This window comes from Peromyscus eremicus, chromosome 8b (assembly GCF_949786415.1).
Source record: "Peromyscus eremicus chromosome 8b, PerEre_H2_v1, whole genome shotgun sequence".
Classification (NCBI taxonomy): Eukaryota; Metazoa; Chordata; class Mammalia; order Rodentia; family Cricetidae; genus Peromyscus; species Peromyscus eremicus.
In genome coordinates, this window is record NC_081424.1 from 42834811 (window position 1) to 42859514 (window position 24704).

Here is a 24704-nt window from a genome sequence, read left to right on the forward strand (position 1 = left end):
AATAAAACAAAGATGTCACCATTAAGTCAAAATATATATACAAATATCTAACAGAATACCTAACATGTACAAGGCCCCCAGTTTAATTCTTAATATATATATATATATATATATATATATATATATATATATGCACATGCATGTGTGCATACATGCATATATACATAAGTAAATAAATAAGTGTATAAAATACTTTGGTCAGTGATTTTTGCCTACTTGTTCTCTGTTCACATGGCAGTTTGGCACAGGATACCAGCCAACCTAAAGCCAAGTAGTGTCCAGGCTAAATAATGTTGTCTTAGGGTTTCTATTGCTGTGAAGAGACACCATGACCATGGCAGCTCTTATAAAGGAAAACATTTAATTGGGGTGACTTGCTTACAATTTCAGAGGTTTAGTCCATTATCATCATGGTGGGACATGGCAGCATGCAGGCAGACATGGTGTGTGCTAGAGAAGGAGCTGAGAGTTCTACATCTTGATCTGCAGGCAGCAGGAAGTGAATTGTATACCACACTGGGCATAGCTTGAGCAAAGGAGATCTTAAAGCCTATTCCCACAGTGATACATTTCTTCCGACAAGGCCACACCTACTTCAACAAGGCCACACCTCCTAATAGTGCCACTACCTTTGAGGGCCATTTTCTTTCAAACCACCACAAATGACTTACTGGGTTTTTTTTATTTTTGTTTTTTTAACAGTTTGGAATTAGAAATTCCAACAATTAGAACTTGGAAGTATTTCTAAGGTCTTGCTTCTAACAATTTACTTGATTATAAGAAAAATTGAGGGTTAATGACTCCCTTCTTCTTAAAAGATCAGTCTTTTTTTTTTTTCCATTTAGAGAGAAAAATAAACTTTGAATATAACATTTTAAATAAATTTTCTTTTAATTGTAAAAGGTAATAACCAGTGTCTGTCTTTCTTTTTCTCTTTTTTCCTTTTTTTTTTCTTTTTTGGAAACAAGGCCTCACTGTTTATCCCTGGATTGCCTACATAATCTATGTAGACCAGGCTGGTCTTGAACTCACGGAGATCTGCTTGCCTCTGTCTCCTGAGTGCTGGGATTAAAGACATGAAACAATAAACAGGCCCAGATGTTTTATATGCGTTCCATTCCTCTGCTCCCTCTCACTATGTATTTAGATAAAAGTGAGAAAGAGTCTTTACATCTCTGTATTTAATATGTATATAGTGTATGTGAGCTATCAGAACCTGCTTTGTAATTTAATGTAGTATAGACATAGCCTGGATAATAGAGCTTTTTTGATATAACTGTTTCTCACAGGGTATGTTTTCTGTGCCCAGAGTCAGTCTTCCTTTTTTTGGGGGGAAGGGAGTGTGATTTGGTCACACAGGACACACTTAGGCCACCTGAGTGTGTATCGTTTTTCAGTTGTAACTGTCCACTGACACTTCTTCATATGGTCATCTTTGTCTGTCAACAGGGCCCATTTGGAGGCCAGTGCTGAGAAGTGGAACCGGCTGCTGGCATCTCTTGAAGACCTGATCAAATGGCTAAATATGAAAGATGAAGAGCTTAAGAAACAGATGCCCATTGGAGGGGACGTTCCCGCCTTACAGCTTCAGTATGACCACTGCAAGGTCAGTGTGCTGTCCACCGGGCGCTTTTTATTTATTTCTTTTAAATTCAATTTTGGTAAATAAATTGAACGAAGTTCTAGAAAAATGGAATTATAAACTAATTACCACAGCTTTCCCCTCTTTGACTTCTAGTTGTCGATATCTGGGCATTTTATTTAATTATATTCTTTGCTTCTGTTTGTTTCATGTTCCATGATTTGTTCATATTTAACTAAAAACTTTCATAGCACAGCTGTCCAAAGCAGAGTATTGTTTCTAGTTTATCATGAATTTCATCTAACTTTTTAATAGAATTCGTTGGATATCAGTGTATTGGAAAATACTTCAAACTACAAGTTATCCTTTATTTTGATGTGTGCATGCATGTATGAATGTATGCATACGTGCATGCATTTTAAAGATAGGATCTTGCTTTGTAGCCCAGTCTGACCTCAGACTCACCATGTAACCTGAGTTCATCTCAACCTTGTATTGATCCTTCAGCTTCAGGCTCCGAGTGGTAGGATTGCAGGGATGTGCTCGCTGCTGCGCCCGACTGCAACTTAACCATACGTGCAGAAGTCCTGCTGTCAGAAAGAATTACAAAGTGGAGTGGGGTGCTGGTATGCCTTTGATTCCAACACTCAGGAGGCAGAAGCAGGTGGATCTCTGTGAGTTTGAGGCCAGCAAAGGCGACATACCAAGACCCCCATCTCAAGTAAATGAATAAATACAGAAATGAAATTACAAAGTAGTTCTAAGGATATAGCTCCATGGTAGAGCACTTGCCAGTTTGCAAGAGGCTGAAACAAACAACTAAACCTGAAACCATCTTGTTATCGAAAATAAAAGAGAAAAACTGTAGGGCAGATTTCAGTCCTGTATCAAACGAAGACCACAGTATGAAATGAAGTTCATTTTATGTTTTAGTTCCCTAAACTTCTATCTTTCTTTAAGTTACATTTTCTTCTGCACAGATAGCCATTCCTATAAAAAAAAAAAGCACTTGTGCTTTTATTCTGATGAATGAACAATTAATCCTGAAATCTCATCTGACATTTCCCTCAGCGCTGTATCTTTGCCGAGTCTGAGTTCCATTACTTTATTTATATCCTTTTGTACTATTTTCTCATATATTGCATATCATTTAGTTCTATTGTGTTTTTCCTACTCATATGCAGTGCCAATTCTCATTCTAAGTCTGTACATTTTAATACAACATTATGCGCCTGTTCCCATAACAGATGAACACTAATATATGCTTTCCTGGTACAAGATACCATCTATTTAATAAGATGTTCTAACAGATATTGACAGGACCTTGAATCTTATTTTATTCTGACCCTTGTGCTAAGTGAATAAAATTACTATTTCAGTGGAAAGAGAACACGATGGAGAGATAACTCTGAAATAGAAAGACAGAGACATTGTTGGTCTAAAATCGACAACAATAATGGATTATAAATTAGTGACTTTGCAAAAATCACAGAATTTTTTTTCTTTTAGTTGTTTGTTTGAGACAGAGTCTCTATGTAGTTCTGAACTTCCTATGTAGACCAGGTTGTCTCTAAACTCACAGAGATCCTCTTGCTTCTGCCTCCTGATTGCTGGGATTAAAGGTTTACTCTCCATGCCTGGCTCTCTTTGTATTGTTTCAGCTTTCTTCTGTATTATGATTATTTCCTGCCTGCATTTCAGGCGTTGGTAAGGAAATCAAATAATACCAAGCTTTTCTAATAATACTTAGTGTTCCACGTGTTCAGTAGATCCTGCTGGTGACCATGTCTCACTAGTTTTGAATAAAGCCCAATTCTTAGGTATGAAGTCATTTTCCTCTCCTCACAGAACCTTGGCCACAGCACAATAGTTGCACTGGCCCTCCTACTCAGTCCTGACTGTTTTCTTGTCTGTGCCTCTCAGTGGTGTTGCCTGACTTTAGAGCCTATCACACTCTGTCTTATAGTACTTCATGAGTTACCCTGCTGTAACACTTTAGCCCCAGGCATTGACATGATCAAGACAGTGCGGATAATGATGCTGGCAATAATGTCAGTGTTTATGAGTGGCAGATAGACACTGGATACTCTGCTTGTCACTGATGAGTCAGTGCTGTACAAAAACCTGGTTTTTGTAGCTGGGAGTATCACTCAGTAGTGGAATGCTTCCATCATGTGCAAGGCTCCTGATTCATCCCCAGAACCACAAAAATAAATATATGAAGATATTGGAGAGATTGTTCAGGGGTTAGGAACACTTACCCAGGTTTGGTTATTAGCACCCATATGGATGTTCACAGCCATCCATACTTAACTCCAATGTCAGGGGATTCAATTCCATTTGGCCTCCATAGGCACCAGGCATGCTTGTAGTATTTATGCATCTATGCACTTACACATATAAAATAAAAATGAATAAATCAGAAAAAAATGAACAAATAACTCAAAACCTGGTTCTTGACTGAGATGGCATAACAGTAAAAAGAATGAAGAGCAGCTGGTTTCTAAATACATTTAGAAAGAGAAGAACAGGATTGGTGGCTGCAGGATTGAATACAGGGGTTGAAAGGGAAAGACTGAGGTTTGTCACAGAGCAGAAGTTTTTGGACAAAGTAAATGGAAAGCAGAAGTTTCATTTAGACAATGGGAAAAATGAAGGAACAAACAGGGCAGGTAAGTCAGGACCTTGAGATTTAACATGATAAACTGTCCATGCTCATTAGGAAGTGGAATATGTAAACTTGAAGTTAAGGGAAAGGTCACAGTCAGAGAAAAAAAATTGTAATGCATAGATCAGCCACAGGATTGGATGAAGCCTTGTAGGAAGTGATTATAGATAGAAAAAATGGAGTATAAGGAGTGAGCAGCGAGGAACCTGGATTTTACAGGTCATGAAGTTGAGACTGGGATGGCAGTGCAGAAGAACCCAGAGAGAGCAGAGTCTAGGATACCAAGCAGAGTACTGTACCGAGGGCATTGTGCAAACAAGGATCTAATACTGCTAAAGATCAAGAAGAGAACAGAACACCGGACATCCTGAAGGCTGGCTTGTTGCCTTGAACAAGGGTGAGTTTAGTAACGTGGTGGAGTCTGTAGCATCATTAGAGTAAACTCCAGAGAGAGTACAGGCAGAAATACAGAAGTTTATTTGAGAAATTTTTACAAGAAAGAGCAGAGTATGAAGGAGCAGATGCAGGACGAATATGCAATCCAGTCATCATTTTATAAAGATGGAGAATAATTCTCTGTGCTTATGGAAATGACTCTGGAAAGCAGAGAAAAATCAATGACGTAGCAAGAAGGTCTGATGGAGAAATGACTAGATAGGGCCCATTCAACTGCTGGGGAGCTGGTTTTAGGTAGGACTACAGAGAGTTAACCATCTCAATAGCAAAATACATGAAATGTATAGGCGTGGATAGAAATGGTTTGATGGACTTGAGTTTGGAAATGTGAAAGTGTTATCAGTGAAATGGAAAGCAAGATCATTAACTGAATAGAAGAAGGAGGGCTGGAGATGTAGCTCAGTGGTAGAGTACTTGCCTAGTATTCACAAAGCCCTTGGTTCAATCCCCAGCACTAGGCTGGGGAGTGGGTAGGGGTAGGAGGGAAAAGATGTATAGATTTGAAGAGAGCAGAGGTAGAAAATAAAATCTGAAAGTGGGTAATTTAACCTAGGAAGCTTTCCACAACAAGACAGGTCAACATTATGGGATGGCTTGATGCTGGTGATTAAGCTAAGTGATTGGGCTGAGCGGTTGTTCTGGTTGCACAATTTGTGTGTGTGTGGGTGACTTGTAAAGACAGTAGGGGTTAGATAAAGAAAGGATATTCACGGAGTGCGTTGTCGAGGGGGGGGGGTGTTACTATTAATGATAGTCCTCTGAGTGTGGTTTGTTGGTTTGTACGAAGAGGGTGGGGAGCAAGGGCCTTGGGTGAAAACAAGTGGCGCTCTGAGAAGCTAAGGTAGCGAGAGGGTCATCTGTGTGGATACCCTCTCAAAACGAAGAAGAGGGGGAGCCAGTTGTCAACAGGATGAATACGAGAAGGAAGAGTCGTGGCGGCACCATCTAGGACTCTAACTTAAAAAGGCTATTTTTTTTAAAAGATTTATTTATTTATTATGTATACAGAAGAGGGTGCCAGATCTCATTACAGATGGTTGTGAGCCACCATGTGGGTGCTGGGAACTCAGGACCTCTGGAAGAGCAGTCAATGCTCTTAAAAAGGCTATTTTAAACATTGATTCTGGTCACGTGTGTTGAACTATTGTACCAGCGTTGTTCCTAGGACCACGAATACATTCTCATGCTTTTGCTTTTGTTTCTGCCCCATCTGCTTTTATTCTCTCGAGTGTCACTCTCCTGGCTTAAATTGATGGGTGATACTCTAGTCAACTCGCTACCACTTTTTTACTCTATACGTTTCTTTATCTACCTTCCGCTATGGGTTAAAAGTAAACATTAAACTATTTTAAGGACTAATACTATATACATCAACACATTTCTACTAAATTAATAGCATTCATTTGTGGAGAAAAGTAACTCATAGAGTTTAATAGAAACAAATCACCAGTTATCGATTTTGCTGTGGAATATGTGGAATCTGATGATACAGAGCAGTGTGGATGCACGTAGGGTAAAGATTCTGTGTTGGTCATTGCCGCTGGTTCACTCAGGGTGGCTGTCATATGCTTATAAGTGTATTGCTTGATACCACATCCGGCTTTGCCCCTGTGACCTACACAGGAAGGAAAAATTTAGGAGAAAACATTAAGGCTAAAAGCCTGATTCTTCCATACTTTCTCGTTAGGTTGTGCCATTCACTATTGTGTTGGGAGTGGAGGTGTGAAAATTAGAGGTGTGTTGAGTCCTTCCTTGGTGTGAGATACAAGTGTGCTGGGTAGACAGTCTCCTGGGACTCTGTTGACATGGGGTTCGGGGTGCACTGGAGTGGGTTAAATTGTTGCAGCTGGCCGCTTATGTGTGTGGTAGTGTGGGGGAGAGATGTGAGCAGGCATCGTTTCTGGGGAGATGGGAGAAGAGGGAGGGGCCTTGAGCTGAAAGGAGAAGAATACCTTCACTTCAGAGCTGTCTTTGGCACTGCCATCCTGGGTGACTCTGAACATGTGAACTGACTTTACCCAGTCTTCATTCTTCACACAAACGAAATGGGAATAGTATTATTTTAGTCAGTTTAGACGTGTTAATAAAATATAGCCAATTGGCTAGCTTGGGAAACATCAGTCACTTACTTCTTAGAGTTCTGAAGGCTGAAAATCCAAGATCAAGAAACAGGGAGATTTGATGGCTGGTGGTGGGTGACTGCTTCTGGTTCAGAGAGTATCCTTCTCGTTCCTTGCATGGTGGAAAGGGCTTCTTTTTATAGGGGCGAATTCCATGCTTGAAGCTTCCTCCCTCATGATCTAGTGAGCTCTCATAGACTGTCTTCTCCCACTGCTCTAGCTCTAAAGTAAGAATCTTAGCGTGCAGGTTTTAGAGAAACATAAACCTTCAAGCCATGTTGAGTACTCCTAACTCCTCTGCAGAATGATTCCAAATGGAATAACGTGAATGACAATAATTTTCAAAAATGTGAAGTGCCATAGGGCAGTGTATCATTTTACTCAATTATGCATATTCTGTCAAAAGCTGCTTTCTTTCCCAACAACCAAGGGTAATTTTTGAAATTATGTAATTATACATATGGTGCAGATGGGTATAATTATTATTAGTTTACATTAATATAAGTGCACGTGATTAGAATTAGAGCATAATCATTATGCGTTAGTACAATTATAGCATAATTTAAAGAAATACGTTACTTGTTGGGGTAGTTACTTTCTTGTCTAGCAAAAATGACTCATTGGGGGAAGGATTTGTTTTGACGCTCAGTTTCATGTCAGGGAAGGTATGGCAACATTCGTAATGGTTCCTGCCCATGGCAGTGGCAGCATGAGCAGCTCGCTTCTCTCTATCTCAGCAGATGAGTAAACAGATTGTCCTAGATTGCTTCTCAGTTGCTGTGATAAGACATGGGCCCAAAGCAACTTGGACAAGGAAAGGCTTACAGGGTTGCAAATCTATCATCCACCACGACAAGCCAAAGCCAGAGCTCAAGACAGGAACCTGGAGGCAGGAACTGAAACAGAGACCAAGGAAGAGGGCTGCCTACTGGCTTGCTCAGCTGCCTTTCTTCTACAGCCCAGGCCTAACTGCCTAGGATGAGCAGGGAATTGGGTCCTCCTACATCAATTAGCAATTAAGAAAAGCCCCCACAGGTACGACCACATGACAATCTGATGGAGACGCTTCCTCCATTTAAGTTCCGAAGTGTGTCAAGTTAACAAACCAAGATTTTGCATCACACAGAGAGCTTGGGTCTGAAACAGAGCTGTCCTAGGATGCTCCAATTCCTGCTCCTGGGCTGCATATCCCATAGCTTCTAGAACTCCCCTAAACAGCATAACCAGCAACCGATGACCAAATATCCAAACACATGATTCTATGGAGGATGATGCAATCAAGTCTTAATACCTGTCTGTAGTTCTTGTGGAACGCCACCATTCATAATCGTCTGAGAGGTCTCTGTACAGTAGAGGCAAGTGATGTCCTTAAGTGAGTCTCTTCCAGGTGTGTTGCCAAGCAGCTCGCTCGCTCGCGCGCTCTCTCTCTCTCTCTCTCTCTCTCTCTTTTCAACTGGCTGGTTGTTAGAACCCCAAGGGCTCCAGGACATGCTCACTGCACAGAGGAAAATGGAAACACAGCACGGTTTGATGAAATCTCAGCAGCGGCCTCTACCTTTCCCTTTCATTTCCAGCAGATACTCATCCTATTCCTTCCGTGTGCTTGGTAGTTTCTAAGACCCTGGTGCAGAGACCAGTCACAGCCCCTGACCACGTGGAAGTTTTGTGGAAGGGGCAGCCTGTGTGTTTCCATTTTCCGTGTAGTGAGAGAGCATTGAGAAACGGATTATAGCAGAACTGTGAAATGCACATTCCCATTGTTCGCCCTGGACTCTGGCTGTCTGCCATCACCGTTTGTTTCCCTCATCCTCCATCTTTGTTCTTACATTGCACATAGACTTTGAGTTCATGGGCACATTTATTTCCAGGCTCCTCTAAAGGATCTAGAACGGTCTTCATTTAAAATAGCATGGCAATGTAGCTTCAAGCAGAACATGATTTTTTTAAACAATGTTTTCACAGATACGTTTTTAACATAGTGAAACAAGGTTATTTTTAGCTCTTTTAGATTTTTCTAATATAAAGTTCAAGTCTTTTTTTTCCTGATTACCTGCTTTTTAGGCTTTAGTCTTAATAAAGTTAAAAAAAAAATCTTCCTAACTTCAGAGAACTTTTAAGCCTTCTAGCTTAAAAGTATATAATTAGAATCAATCAGAATGTACCTTAAATAGCATTATGCTTACTTTAGGCATGATTTTCCAGTTCTATAAAATTCCCCTAAAATAAGATGGAGTTCTTTTTTTCCCTTGATTTTGATTTGTGTGTGTGTACGTGTGTCTTTAAGTTGACTGTTTGGCAATTTCATACATGTAGAAATAGGGGGATGTGGTATATGATTTCGAGTTCATTCTCTGGTCTTACAGGTAGAATGAGTTCACAGGTCTGAATTACTTTATTTCCAATGAGATAATACTAATCAATATAAATAAATAATAGACATAATATCTGATGTCTAGATATTACAAAATGATTTTTTTGTTGTTGCTTTGTTTTTCAAGACAGGGTTTCTCTATGTAGTCCTGGCTGTCCTGGAACTCACTCTGTAGTCTCAAGCTCAGAGATCCCCTTCCCTCTGCCTCCCAAGTGCTGGGATCAAAGGTGTGCACCACCACAAAATGGAACATTTTTAAAGAGACAAATGAAAACACTGATTTGTTAATTTTTCCAAGAAAAATGATTTCCTAAAAATAAATTTTGAATGGCATATAGAGATCAGCTTACAAAGCGATACCATATGTACATTCACTGTAGACAAAATAAAGAGGCACATCTACTGGATGCACCTGAATACCATGTATGCCGATGTTAGTCAGACAGGCACCTTGGCTTTGAAATGGTATCACCAGTGTTATCACCTTACACCGTTTTTAAAAAGTAAAGCTTGTGTCTCTGAGCCTCGAGTGGATGCACAGCTGTTGCACATAAGATAATTAAGTGTATCCATCACTATCAATATCTGATGCCAAGGAATCATTTGAATAATTTAAATAAAGTAATTGCATATAAAACAAATATATTTGTTACCTATATTATCATCAGTTTGTACATATGAATTGATTGAACTTTTATGAGAGCACATCTCATGGATTTTGGGGTACTATCCAGTATTCTGAGGTGCATCCTGATGAGCTCTGGCATGTGGGTCTAGGTAGTAGGCCTGGGTTTGCTCTCTATTCCCTCTCCTCTGTAGCTATGTAATCTAACCTGAAGGACCCATTATCTAACCTCTTCAGTTCCTCATTAGTTCCCATCTGCATGTTTAACTCATCACCATAATACAGACCTTTAAGTATTCACTTAACAATAGCCACTGGAGTTGTTTTTTTAATGACTAATTTATTTTACTTTCATGAATCTGAATATGTGTGTCAGCTTGCTGGTATGTACACCATGTGCATGCATTTGCCCACAGAGGCTAGAGGGCATTGGATAATGGCAATACCATTACGTCACCACCTGTGCCCCATATATACTATTTACTAGATGCTTTATATGTTAAAAAGTTAATACTTATATCCCCAAAGCAGTAAAACTTGGCCTCTGCACCTCTGTGATACATTTTAATAGTTCGTGTTCCCCAGAGATCTTGTGCTTGTGGTTTGTTTGAATATATCTTAAAGAAATACCATCCATTTAAAGTTTGACCCCAGATCTCCAGTTAGGAAGGTAGTATAGGATCATGCTTTAAATCACTCCTTGTTCAAACATCTAGCAATTATAGATTAAGACATTAAAAAGCAGAAAGCCACCCATAGTGTATCTGGGCTCCCAAACATGACAACTGCCTGTAGCCCACAAAGCAAAAGAAGCAAAGTAGCTAATGAGGCTGGTCCTCCTGGAGAAATGGAACAAAGCCTGCAGGAAGATGAGCGTGGAGAGAGACGAGCAGGAAGGAAGGCCTAGAGCAAAGCCTGCTCAGAACCTCTCCCTCCTTGCTGATATGAGCCATCCATGGATGGGAATCCTCCCCTTTTTTAGCATAAATGCTAGAACATGGAACCTCAGAACCTTTTGTACTCTTTATTGAATGCCTGTAGTTTTCTTGAAGATGTGTTTTATTAACAGTAATGTTATTGGGCTTATTGATGAACTGTCTGGCCTGTGACTGGGCACAAGGTACAATGCTCAGTGTGTGACGGCAGGTGTTTTCTCTGGGAATTGCTCAGAGTCTGTGCATTATTTCTGTCTCTGTTGCTGTGATAAGATGCCCTGATTAAAAAGTAACTTGGGGGAAGAAAGGGTTCATTTAAGATCACAGTTCCAGGTTACAGTCCATCACTTCAGGGACAGGATGTCAAGGGAGTCACATCATAGCCCCAATCAAGAGGAGACAGAAATGGCTTAATGCAAGCATGCTTACTGCTCATCTCTCTTTACTGTTAAGGGGTTCAAAACCCAAGCCATGGGAATGATGCTACCCACTTTATCCTGACTCTTTCCACATCAATTAATGGAATTACGACAGTGTTCCAAAGACATGTCCACAAACTGACCTCATGTAGGTGATTTCTCATTGAAATGCTTTTCCAAGCGGATTTTAGACTATGTCAAATGCATACTTAAAACTAACTACCACAGTATGTGTTGATGATTTTGATCACTTCTGTCTTAATTCTATATAGAGTATATGAACTGTTTCATGGAAATAAAACTTTATTAATACCTATTATTTACTATCTAACACAGCCCAACAGTTTTGCATACACACAGACCCTCCACTACTTCCTATGTAGTATTAATTTGTTGAATTATTTACAAGTCATATTCCAGTCTTTACAGATTGGGTAGACAACACAATCATGCTCTTATTTAGTATATATAATTAAATATATACTTACTTCTTATGTGAGTATATATTTAATTATTTTAAATATTAAAATAATTACCATATAGCTGTTTTAGTGGCTTGTAAAATGAAGATTGCTGAACATTCCCATCAATGACGTTAATTATTCTTTTTTTTTGAGTTTGCAGATGTTTTATATGCAATTTCACTATCAAGAACATGTCATCCAGTCATCGATTTCTTATAAAGCACCTATAGTGTGTATAGCATTAATATACAATGCCATGAACTTCAGTCAGATATTCTAAATATGCCTACAGTTGCAAATGCAGTTTTTAATATTCAATTTACACTTTATTTTCATAGCAATGTAAATATTGAGCTATGCAGAGGCAATTATCAGAGCTCTAACACTCTTTTCCCAATAAAATGCATGTTGGTTTTATAAAAGCAAATCACCAAGAATGATTAAATTGCATGATTCAGGTATAATTTCTTAGTGTGTGTCTTTCCCTCAGGGTTACTTTGCCCTTTCCCTAACTCAATTTAATTTCTTATATCCAGACCTCATTATGTAAGAACCAGGACATTTGGGGCTTAAACCGAATTGCCAAGATACATAAGAAAATTTGCTCATTAAAGTAACAGATTCTAATATTGTCTTTAATCCTCCACCAGGTGTGGTGGCACATGCCTTTAAACCCAGCATCGGGAGCCAGAGGCAGGTGGATTTCTATGAATTTGAGGTCAGCCTGGTCTACATCATTAGTTCCAGGCTGGCCAACATTACATTCTCAAAAAAAAAAAAAAAAAAAAAAACAACAAAAACAAAAAACCAACAAACTACAGCAAAAATAAAATGTCAATGCCTCATTGTTAAATTTGGGCTTGGTGTATTTGCATGTGTGTGGGGTGTGGTTTTCCTATTAATTTGAGATTGCCTATAAGCCTGTAATATCGAGGCCTTGCTGTGTGTTATGAGGTTTTTCTATGGTAGTAATTTGGTCATTTTCTAGTTGAGTTGAGGAGCTCCCCTGCATGTATACACACAACTATGTGTACGTCCATGTAAAGGTCAGACAACTTGAGCATCAGTCCTTGGAAATGTCCTTCCTTCCCTCCTTCCTTCCTTCCTTCCTTCCTTCCTTCCTTCCTTCCTTCCTTCCTTCCTTCCTTCCTTCCTTCCTTCCCTCCCTCCCTCCTTGCCTCCCTCCTTCCCTCCTCCCCCTCTCTCCCTCCCTCTCTTTTTTCTTATCCTTATTTTTCTTTTTCTTTTCTTTTTTTTTTTTGGCCAAGTCTCATTAGCTTGGGTGGCTGCCCAGTGAGCCTCAAGGCCCCATGTAGCTCCCCCTCCCTCCTGGGTGCTGAGGCTGCAAGCACATGTCCCACTGTGCCTAGCTTTTAAAAAGTGGATTCTGGAGATCAAACTCAGGTCCTCGTGTGTGCAAGGCCATTGCAAGCACTTCACAAACTGAACGGTCTCTGCAGCCCCGGTTTCTAGAATTAAAAAGAAGAATTCCAAGTGCCCTTCTGACCATTGCAGCTGTGCTGTTTTCCTTTTCAGAAACACACAGCACACAGTGTCCTGTCTGTTGGTAGGGCAGTTACTGATGTGCAGCCTGAGTCAGCAGTTTTACTGTGTGTGGTCCTGTCTTCTGAGCTTGGGAGCCATAGACGAAGCCTCATTCCCAAGAGCTAGGGCTCACAGAATGCATACTTAAAGGGGCGCAAGGAAGCTTAATAGTTATCGATCTGGTGATGAAATAAAGCAATTCTCAGGGGTCGCATATCAGATATGCTGCATATCACATATTCACATTACAAACTCATAAAAGTAGCAAAATTACCGTTATGAAGTAACAATGAAAATAATTTTATGGTTGGGGCTCACCACGACATGGGGAACTATATTAAAGGGTCGCAGCATTAGGAAGGTTGAGAACCACTGAAATGAAGTGTGTGACTGACCATACTTGGGCAAGAATTGGCCCTCTATGAAACCAACCAGCCGCTTCCTGATGAACCAGTTCTTGGATCTATGGTGCTTAGTGTTGGTTTCCTGTATCTAGCAGTTCAGTTCTCCTTTCCATGTTGTGTCTCCTGGTTGGCATCCTGTGTTAGGCAGTAAGCATACATCTGTCACTAGAGGGGCCTTGTTTTTACAGGACTCATTGCCTGGTAGCAGGAGTGGGTTTGCCAAGAAGTAACGATGGTCACTGTCAAAAGCCCTGTAGTAGGGACACGGGCACAGTCAGGAAGCATAGATGCATGAGAGACAGTGCTAATAGATTTGCTGAATTAGAGGGATGCAGAGGTGTTTGTGTGTGTGTACATGCGTGCGTGCGTGAGTGTGTGCATGCATGCATGCATGCATGTGTGTTCAACAGTGCAGCTGAAAGACTGGTTTATTACTGGGAGAAGTTGGAGAGTCCTGTCTTGCTTTCAGCATTCATACTTAGTATTCCGATTTAGCCTTTATTTTTGATGTCAGTGGGGTGGAACCAAAATGAATTTATACATTTAACTGATCATTTAGGGACATTAGCCAAAACTTTTACGGCACTGTGCACTATGAAGGAGAATTAAAAAAAAATTTTGTCTGCATACCAATGGAACATAATCCCGTTTTTCTCCTTTTTTTCTTGTAGTTTTATTAGTGCTATCAAATTTAACGACTCTCTGCCCTTCTTTGCTATCATACAAAATGACTTAGATCCAGACATGCTGATTTAGCTTTGAAAGCAAGTTGGGAGGGGAAAGGGAATAAATTATGTTCTAGCAGATTCTCCTTATGTTTGTACCTTTTTTTTTTTTCCTGATTCTATTCTCCAGTAAGCAGTGAAGTTCTTTTGGGAAGCAAAAGTTAAAGAACCCTGCTGTACCAACACTGCTCTAACCTGCTCCAATTTAGACGCCCCATGTCCAAGTCAGCTGCTCAAGTACTCCATATGCCCTCACCAGGGCCAGCTCTTCAGAAGGGTCCCTAGGCTTCATTGAATGCCTTGCTGTTATCTTGGAATTCCTAATATTTGGATAAGAGGCCCTGTGGTTTCATTTTGCACTGGAGTTTGCTGTTTTAGTTAGATCTGATCAAGAACATTTATGTATGTGCTTTGACAGACATAAACCAGAATGTTATAAAAAAATAATAAAAGACTGTCAAAACTTACTGTAGGAATCTCCTATCTCCTCCAGTCAGCTGTTCAGCCGTGGTGGTCCTCACACTGAGTCATGTGCCCTTGACGTAACTTGCTGTGGATGTTTGTGTTGGCCGAGTCTTGGTTTGTGGCCCACACTTGGTCCTCGCCTTTCCTGGTGACTCGCTCACTGTTCCCTGTACTCCCTCTGCACTTGACCTCTCTCTAGGTGCCATGCCATCCTGATTTCCTCATCCTCTCACAGCAGCTCCTTCTCTTTCCCTTTCTGGTCCATCTTCAAACTTCTTGAGAAAGTAGGATACACTAGGAGCCATGTCATGCCATTCTCTGTACTCAGTCTTCACTGGGTTTAGACTATCTGCAAGCCAGCCCCTTCCAAATGTATGAATGTGTTCATGTATCACCTCTCCAGGGACCCTAATCTTTGCATATGATATGGGCAAGCAGCAAGCATTGCAGTATTGGCCTCTAGAACATTCTACTCAGACCTCTCCATCTCACTTGGTAGACGTGTGATTTCAGTGGCTTAAATTAAAAAAAAAAAAAATCACCTTGAATCCCATCTTTCTCTTTTAATGTTGTAGGGAGTCTAAGTTCTCTCCTCGAGATGCAGACTCTGAATTGGCCACTTGTTACCATTCATCTGTCTCTGGGGTTCTCAGCACAGCAGCCACCATGTTCCTGTTAAAATAAGTCAAATTTTGCAGGAAAGACTTGGTCTCAGGAAGGCACGCACGGCCTGTATGAGTCCCCTCTGCCTCCCTTGTGCACACGATGTTCATCTCGGAGCTTGCTGTTTCTTCTTGTGTACTGGTCTAGGCCATGCTGGTCTCTTGCTGTGATTTCAATCACAGCACCATGCTGGGTCCTAGAATGCTCTTTCCCGGAGTCTACAAAGTTAACTCTGTTGCTTGTCAAGGTGCAGAATGGCACCTTCCCACGGAACATCTATCCTAGCAGCCGTTCTTATCTCCCTTTTTTGTTCTAGCATTTTCGTCCTCCAGCTGCATTATTTCCTATTCTTTTGTACCCACATTTCCATATCCTCAATGAAGATTGGTTGACTGCCAACTGAGTGAAATATACCTAAGGGAACACCTCTTTGGGTAGGATGTTCTTTTTAGTCTCTTTATGCCTATTCAATATTTTTGATTTGTTCATTTGCACATTTTAAAAACACTTTCGTGTGTGTGTGTGTGTGTGTGTGTGTGTGTGTGTATATATATTATATACTGTTTTTTTTTAAAGACAATGTCTCACTTTATGTATACCAGGCTAATATGAAACTTGCAGTGTCAGTGAAGGTGGCCTTGAACTTCTGATCCCCTTGTCCCTGCCTCCCAAGTGCTTTTACAGGAGTGTGCCACCACACTTATGTTATGCTGAGCCAGGGATTGAACCCAGGACCTTGAGCATGGTAGGCAAGCCCTCTAGAAACTCAACTGTAGCCTCAGCCCTTTTCTACTTTAAGTAACTGAATCTTTAACAAAGAGTGATACTTTCCCTAGCAATATAAGCAAGGATCTTTCATCAACAGCTAGAGATAATTCTGTGGTAATTACATGGGATATTTGGAGTCTAAGACAGCTCATCAGCACACTGATGTTTTAACATGTGTTAGTTAAGAGGGTTCTCTTGTTTCCATGTCAGGCTCTTGCGGTGCAGTCCATGTTGGCACGGAATGTGTGGCTGCCCCTGCAGTGGCCTCCTAGTACTGAGAGTGTAAGTGTGTGCCCCCATCCCCAGTTGAGAAGTTACCTTTTCCCTGTCTTCATGTTCCCTGAATTGTTCAACTCAGGAGTGGGACAGTTCTGTATATGAGCTGAGAGGGAGTGGACCGACAAATTTTGGGTGTTGAGACACTTTCTGGAATATGGTTTGCTGTTTTCCCTTCTGTGCTGAATGCTGTCAGATTGCCTCAGTGTATGCTCCCTTTTACCCTGTGAGTATATACGTTCAAACTAAATATTGGCTCTGCTTTAAAACTACGTATATTAAGATCTCCAATGAACACAGGAATTTAAACATATGGACTCTCTGATTCAGTAATTGTTGTGAATCTCATTTTATAAGTAAATCTAGCCTGGGAGGAATCACTGAAGGAAAACAGTGGAAAAGTTGTGTGTAGTGCTATAGAAATGAAACATTGGCTTCTAATACATATATTCTCCTTTTCTATATAGGTTTATTTTTAATTGTGTGTTTGTGTATATATGTGTGTCTGTCTGTGGATATGTGCACATGAGTTCAGGTGCCCATGGATACTGGCAGATGCCTTGGGACTGGAGTCATAGGTAGCTGCGGGCCACCCAATGCTGGTACTGGTATGCTAACTTGGGTCCTCTGGAAGAGCAGCAAGCACGCTTGGCCACTAAGCCATCTCTCCAGCCCCTACATATATGATTGTTGATAGTATGTTATTTAAAGGTACTAATTTGCTCCTGAGTTCTATTGTGCAGCCTGATGACTGTAATTAAAAACAATGGTGACGATAGTTAAAAACAATGTTAACTATAATTAATAACATTCTTAAAGATTGTTGAAAGAGTATATTATAAATATTATTATAAAAAGTTGTAAGTGCCAGAGATAATACAGGATGCGCCATTCTGCAGTGTATTAATTACTTCAAAATAAAACAATATGTGAGATAGACGTATACATTTTTATTTCTCAATGTAAATAGAAAAAATAAATTAATTTAAAATTTTACATTAAAATAGTAATTTTTCAATGATTAATGAACTCTCTATTAGGTATTCTTTTAGTTATAATCTTCAATCGTGAAGATAATACATTACAGATGTTACGAAGGGGTGAGCAACTGGGACTTGGTTGTTCAAGCCTGTAACCTGGGCTTTTCAGGAGCTGAAGAGGGGGATCTACGTTTAAACCCTGCCTGGGATACAATGCCCAGGGAGTTTAAGTCCGTCCTGGACAATGGAGTGAGACATTGCCTCACAATAAAAGTGGAACCTGGCTGGGGTCATAGCTCAGGAGTAGAACGTTTTACCAGATTTGCAAATTCTCTCCAGGGTCCATCCCTCACACTGCAAAGAGTGAGTAAATAGGAACAAACCAAAAACAAACTCCTGGCCATTATCTTCCTCCAGAGCAGGGGTTCTCAACCTTCCTAATGCTGCGACCCTTTAATACAGTTCCTCATGTTCTGGTGACCCCCAACCATAAAGTGATTTTGTTACTACTTCGTAACGGTGATTTTGCTAGTTATGAATCCTAAGGTAAATATGTGTTTTCCGATGGTCTTAGGCGACTCCTGTGAAAGGGTCTTTCAACCCCCAACCTGGTGGGACCCACAGGCTGAGAACTCCTGCTCCACAGCAACCACACTTGCATGGTCTTATTTCCATCTTGCCTATGCACCTTCCCCAGTTGTAATGGGATGTGTAATTTCTGTTTCACCTTTCACCTTTTGATTCCTGTCCGGCTCATTTCCCCACTTTGCCGGGGCTGTCATATCATAGTAATTTTTCAGTGTTATGTAACGGTTCCTAGTGTGGCCCTGCCATCGTGGATCTAAATAATTTCCAGGTGTTGGATATTTAAGTTGTTCTCGGAATTTTAAAGGCATAAATGATGTTGCAGTGGATACTTTTTTTTATTTGTAGCTTTTTTTTCTGGTTCCTTTTCTTAGGCTCTATCCCCAAGGGTGGAATTCTTGTTTCACTCTAGGTGACCACAGTCATGGCTTTGTAGATTGCCAGCTTGGGTTTCCCAAATGATCTAATGAATTCCTTCCCTCTAGAAGGTAGGAGCGCTTAAATACTCTCTCTTTTTTTTTTTTTTTTTTTTTTGGTTTTTTGAGACAGGGTTTCTCTGTGTAGCTTTGCGCCTTTCCTGGAACTCACTTGGTAGACCAGGCTGGCCTCGAACTCACAGAGATCCGCCTGGCTCTGCCTCCCGAGTGCTGGGATTAAAGGCGTGCACCACCACCGCCCGGCTTAAATACTCTCTTGCTGTGATCTCTCACTTCTGTTCCTGGGATTGTGGACTCTCATGGCTAACACCCAAACTCTGGGACTTCACAGTGGGTGTGGGAATTTTTGAAGCCGTTTTTCAGATGCTACAGGTCTGATCCAAGTTTCTCCCCTTTCAAAAAGAATGAAGAGTTCTCCTTGGGGGATGTGTCTGATTTAGCCATGTCCAGAGTGGCGGGAAGAAAGTTGTCCATGGTTTGTTGAACTTGTTGGGGGAAGAAGTTTCTATTTATATCACCTGTGATAGCTTTACTTCGTTGTTACAGGGGCAGAGATACATACATACATACATACATACATATATATATATATATATACACATACATACATATATACATATACTAAATTTATTTCTCTTCTTTCTAAGAATCTAAATGTCTTGCAGCATAGTTTTATATGTACTAAATATTTCAGCTTAATCTTGGAGAATCACAAAGTTTCACATTCTTCCTAATTAGATGACTTGAACATTAGAAGAAATATTAGCTTCAGTTTTTCCTGCCGAGAGGACTGGTGTGTTAGTGAGTTTTCCCCGCCGTAACAAAATACATGAGGTAACCAACTTAAAAAGTAGAAAGGTTCACTTCAGTTCATGCTGCAAGTGGTTCCTTTCCATGGCTCTAATCTTTTTAGGCATGTGGTGAGGGGCCAGTATCACAGTGGGTGGTGCACCACTTAAGAAGCTGCTTGCCCCTGACTCAGCTCAGTGTGATGGATCCCAAGTTCAGCACAGAAGGGGATGGCAGAGGTTCCTCACTGCCCTCTAGAAGCCTGTTTTCTTAGGGAGAGACTTGCAGCCTCCATGCGTTGCTGCTGCCGAGAATAACCAAATCACTCTTTGCTTAGCATCAACTTGGCAATCACACCACGCTGAGTTGTGCTCTGGATGAAAAGGAAGAGCTGTGATTGATGTGTGGCAGTTTCTGATCTCCACCAAGCCTGTCACATCTTATACCACCTGACTCTCTAATCCCTGGCCTTTCCACTAAGTTTGAGTGTGTGGCAAGAATTGTTCCCTGATCATTAAGCCACAATGAAGAATCTCTGCAGGTGTTAGGCATCCTGCTGCTTAGCACTCTGGGAAATAGCAGTAGCTACCACCCCCACCCCCATCCCCCACCCCCGCTGTTTAAATGCTCAGGGAGGTCAGGTGGAAGGAGGGATGGCACTTTTAAAGGCTCCTAGACATTCTGGTAGGAATGAAATCTGTGACATTGGTGACAGAGTTCTGATGCTTACATTCATGCATTCATGTGTTCATCAAGGCTCTGTTTCCGTAAGCACACAAAAGGCATGAAACAGGCCACAATGTGAGAGACTAGATGGCTTCACTCTGTTTTTCTTTCTTTGAGCTCATTCAGGTAAGTTTTTGTTTTTGCTTCTTTATCTTTTCAAGACAGGGTTTCTCTGTGTAGCCTTGGTTGTCCTGACCAGGCTGGCCTCGAACTCACAGAGATCATCCCGAGTGCTGGAGGTGTGCACCATCACCGACCAGCTTCAGGTGTCTTTTAAACACGTATTGCACGTGAAAAGTTCAAAGGGAGGTGCCTCAGCAGTTAAAGCATTTGTCTGGCAATCATGGGCACTGGAGTTTGGATCCTGAGAACTCAAGTAATTGCCAGGTGGGCATGGTTGCCCCTCTGACATTTCAGCCTCAGAAAGAGGGGACAGGGGATCCCTAGCACAGGCAAGCTGGTGAGTTGGCCCAGTATTTGATTCAGAGATGATGATGCTTCAGTGAATAAGGTGGGAGAGCAATAGGGTGATCAAGAATGATGCCTCATTTCAGTCTGGAACCGCCACATGCGTGCTCCCACACATACACGTGGATCCTGATCCACACACACCTATGCACATGCAAAGCACACATATACACACACACACACTCATACACACACTCACACACCTCACACACACACTCACACACACAAACTCATACACACACACATTCACCACACACACACACACACACACACACACACACACACACACACACATACATGCATATACCACACACAAGAAAAAATGCAAAAAAAAAAAAAAAAAAAACCAGAAGAGAAACAAGAGAAGTGTACATGCTTTTAAGAGACTTGTATTTTTGCGACGCCGTCTTTCCTTCCTCCATGCTTTGTGTTTTTGTTCATAGTGGGGTTCTTGATGCCCTGTTTGCGCCTCTCAAAGCCTGGTGGCGATCATTACATTCTGCCATTCTTCTTTTCTTTTTAGATTGACAGTGTCGCATGATCTGCAACCATGTCTAACCTATTTCTTTATATTCAGTATGAGATTAATTGGTGTTTTAACCTTCTGACTTGGATGGAAAGCCCCAGCGTACTTTGCTAGCTCCATAGCTTGGGAGACACAGAATGTCTTCCCCTGCAGACCGATTGTCACTGCAGCCCAGGCTGGCCTGGAACTTTCAGTGTTCCTGCCTCGGTCTCTCATGAGCGGAGAGCATTGTACCCATTTATTTTTTATGGACACAAAATAATTTTTGTATTCTCCCTTGACCACCCTTGACTCTTGAGGGTCTGGGGTCTAGTAAACATTTTAGAACTTTCAGGTTTTAAATTCCAGTTTCTGCATCTCCTTTTGAAGTTACCTCGAGTTATTTTGAAGTTCTCTCCTCTCTTGTTCCAGTTGAGTCTTGTCTACTGCATGTAAGCTGAAAATTCCCTTTACACTGGCTTGCCCTGGAGAGTGTTAAGGGGTTTCCCACGTATTTACCGGAACTGTGTATTAGTTCATGTGCTTTTGCTAGAACAGAGGACCGGAGACTGGACAATTTATAAGGAAAAGTAGTTCATTTCTCTCATCATTCTAGCGGCAGAGCTATCTAGTGAGGTCCACATACTCCATGCATGTTGATGACAGAAGGCAGTGGATTCCTCTGACAGCAGGGGACGGGACAGAGGACACAACCTGCTGTGCAGTAATTGGACCTTTGAGAATTTTATCAGTTTCCTGGGGAACTTGTCCAGTCTTGCAGAAGACATTATTCCCCTCTTAACTCCTCATGTTCCAACCCTGCTTCACTAATCATCAATTTAGCATGAATGGTGATTGTGCCAATGGAACGTGTCATAGGCAGTGTGACAAGTTGCCACATGAGTATGCTTCCAGCTTAGTGGCCAAGTTTTGGGTGGCAAAACCACCTGGTGTCTGCAACACAGGGAAGCACATGTTTGCCAGGTATGTCTCCTGGCAAACACAAAGATTCGGTGTCTACAACACTGTCACAAAAGCAACATCCCTGATCCTTCCTCACTTGGCGGGACTTCACCTGTCTCTAAGCAGCGCCCACTCGGACATGCCTCACGGCCTGTGAAATGGCTTCTTTGAACAGTAGTGGATATTACCATTCCCAATCCACTGGTCTCCTTCCTGCTTGTCCTGTGTACAAGATTGTTGGAATGACGGATTTTGCTTTCTTCCAAAGCTGACATGGTTGCTCCTGTCATGGAGCAATCAAGTGATGGAGTATAGCTCTGTATTCTCATTCGCAGGTTAATGTAGGGACAGGAACATACCTACCCAGGGAGGAAGTGTTCCAGAGAGAGTGAGAGGATCCATTTTCTTACCGAATATGCTTAACATTGGAGATAAACTGTTGCTTACACACACACACACACACACACACACACACACACAAGCACATGCACGCACGCACACGCACGCACGCACGCACACATATAGATGTTTTATATTTACATGAGAAAGACTAGAAAAGAAACATTACCTGCAGGATTTTTCATGATGTTTTTTACTTTAAGAACAAGATACTTGCATATCGTTAAGTTTACCCCATTAAGTGTATGGTTCAGCTTTTGCTATATTTACTGAATTGTGTGGGCACCATCGATTCCTAAATTTAACGTTTCATTACCTTTAAAAGAATGGAACAAGAAGTTCAGCCTTAGCTTTGGCCTTGTTGTTGCCGAAGCCTCGGTGGCCCGAGCAGACTGCATCCTCTGTCCACGCCATTTAGGGTAGGTAGATAGTTTACAAGTCAGACTCGTAAACTTGTAAACCGGGTATCTCAGGGCGAACACGCAGAGTTGGGCCATCATCCAAGAGTTGGGGAAAGAGCTTGGAGATGGGTATGCAGCAAGTGAGAGTGCTGTGGGCAGACTGAAGTAAAGCCTCATTCACAACCAAGGGCTGGTTCTGGAGGGCGTGGCCAAAGCAGACCTTACTGTCAGATCCTAGCCTCTCTGTTAGTTCAAAAGGTCCTCATCTTTCTATGAGATGGGTGTTACGGCTCATCTCTCCTGTTGAGATAAAATCCCCCACCCACCCTGTCCCCTAATAATAACTAAGGGTTTTGTTTTGTTTTCCCTGTCATGGTTCACTAAACTCCGAACCTTTACTCTCAAAAATTGGAAAAATATTTTGTAGTTAATTAAGATATGCATTTTAATTAGTTAGGAATGACCTAACTCTCTTCCCTTCCTTCCTTCCTTCCTTCCTTCCTTCCTTCCTTCCTTCCTTCCTTCCTTCCTCCCTCCCTCCCTCCCTCCCTCCCTCCCTCCCTTCCGCCCTTTCTCTCTTCCTTCCTTCCTTCCAGCATTGATTTAAAAAGTGCTTGTGAAATTCCTTTAGAGCAAACTATTGTTTGCCCTTAAGTACCAGTGTCTTCCTTCAATCTTCCTTTGGATACATTTACTGTTTGCATCAATCACCCTTGTGGTGGTTTGAAAGAAAATGGCCCCCAAGGGGAGTGGCACTATTGGGAGGTGTGGCCTTGGAGGAAGCGTGTCACTGTGGGAGTAGGCTTTGAAACCTCCTATGCTCCAGCGACTGCCAGTTAGACCATTTTCTGTTGCCTGTAAGATGTAGAACTCTCAGCTCCAGCACCATGTCTTCCTGCATTCTGCCGTGTCCCACCATGATGATAATGGACTTAACCTCTGAACTGTAAGCAAGCCACCCTAATTAAATGTTTCCCTTTATAAGAGTTGCTGTGTTCACAGTGTCCCTTCACAGCAATAGAAACCCTAAGACCGCCCAGATTGACTTGTTGCTATTCATAAGCTCCAGGACTCAGGCCCTCTGGTGCATAAGGATTTAATGATTTACCTAGTAGGTTACTGTATTGCTGTCCAGTGCGGAACTCGCCTAATGGAGTTGCTTTGATTAAGCGTTTGTGTGGCTAAGTGCTTTGAAGTCAATCTCAAATTAAAAAAAAAAAAAAAAAAAGAGCACAAGTTGTAAGTAGAGAAGAAAGAGCAAACTACCTGACCTCAGAAGCATCCCCAGAATTTCTGTACTGGGAGCTTTTGTAGATTTGGATTCCACATTTGCTATAAGCTGCTCAAAACATCTGGAAAAAAACATCTAAAACCATTTGTATCTTGTATACATTTATTACTCGATGTAATAAAGTTTATTTTCATGAAAAAGAACCCCAGTCTACCTCACCCCCTCAAGCTTCAAATCCTAGGCAGCTACTACCGATCTACTTCCTGCCTCTGAGGACCTGGCTGGGGTAATGGACTCTCACACTGTAGGCTTTCTTCTAAATCATTTCGCTGAGCACATCTGTCAGGTTTATCCAGTGGTAGCCTGTATCGGTCTGTAACTCATTTTCCTTGCTAAGATCCATTGTGCCAATCTGCTGCATTTCTTTTGGCCATTGCTCAGTGGATGGGTGTTTGGTTGGTCCCTCCATTTGGCTGGGATGTCATGCTATTATGAGCACATATATGTGTGTTTTCATGTGTACAGATGTCTTATTTCTGGGTGTATCTAGGTGTGGGATGTCTAGGGCACAGGTAACTCTGTGTTTAGCATTTTAAGGAACCACTAAACTAAAGTCTACCATTCTTCCATCTCTCAATAGCCCGTGAGGGTCCAGTTCCTCACATCTTTACCAAAACATGTTATTGTTTGGAAGGAAGATTGTTTTCAGTAAAAATATAAGGTCATTAACATAG

General features: G+C 41.4%; 1 protein-coding gene across 1 annotated transcript in view; it reads left to right on the top strand.

The window, feature by feature from the left end:
• Positions 1-24704, top strand: part of Utrn (utrophin) — a 507673-nt gene that overhangs the window by 358753 nt on the left and 124216 nt on the right. The window contains exon 53 of the mRNA XM_059272738.1: positions 1450-1606. Within this exon, the coding sequence (XP_059128721.1) occupies positions 1450-1606 (157 nt within the window). The remainder of the gene's footprint in view (positions 1-1449; positions 1607-24704) is intronic.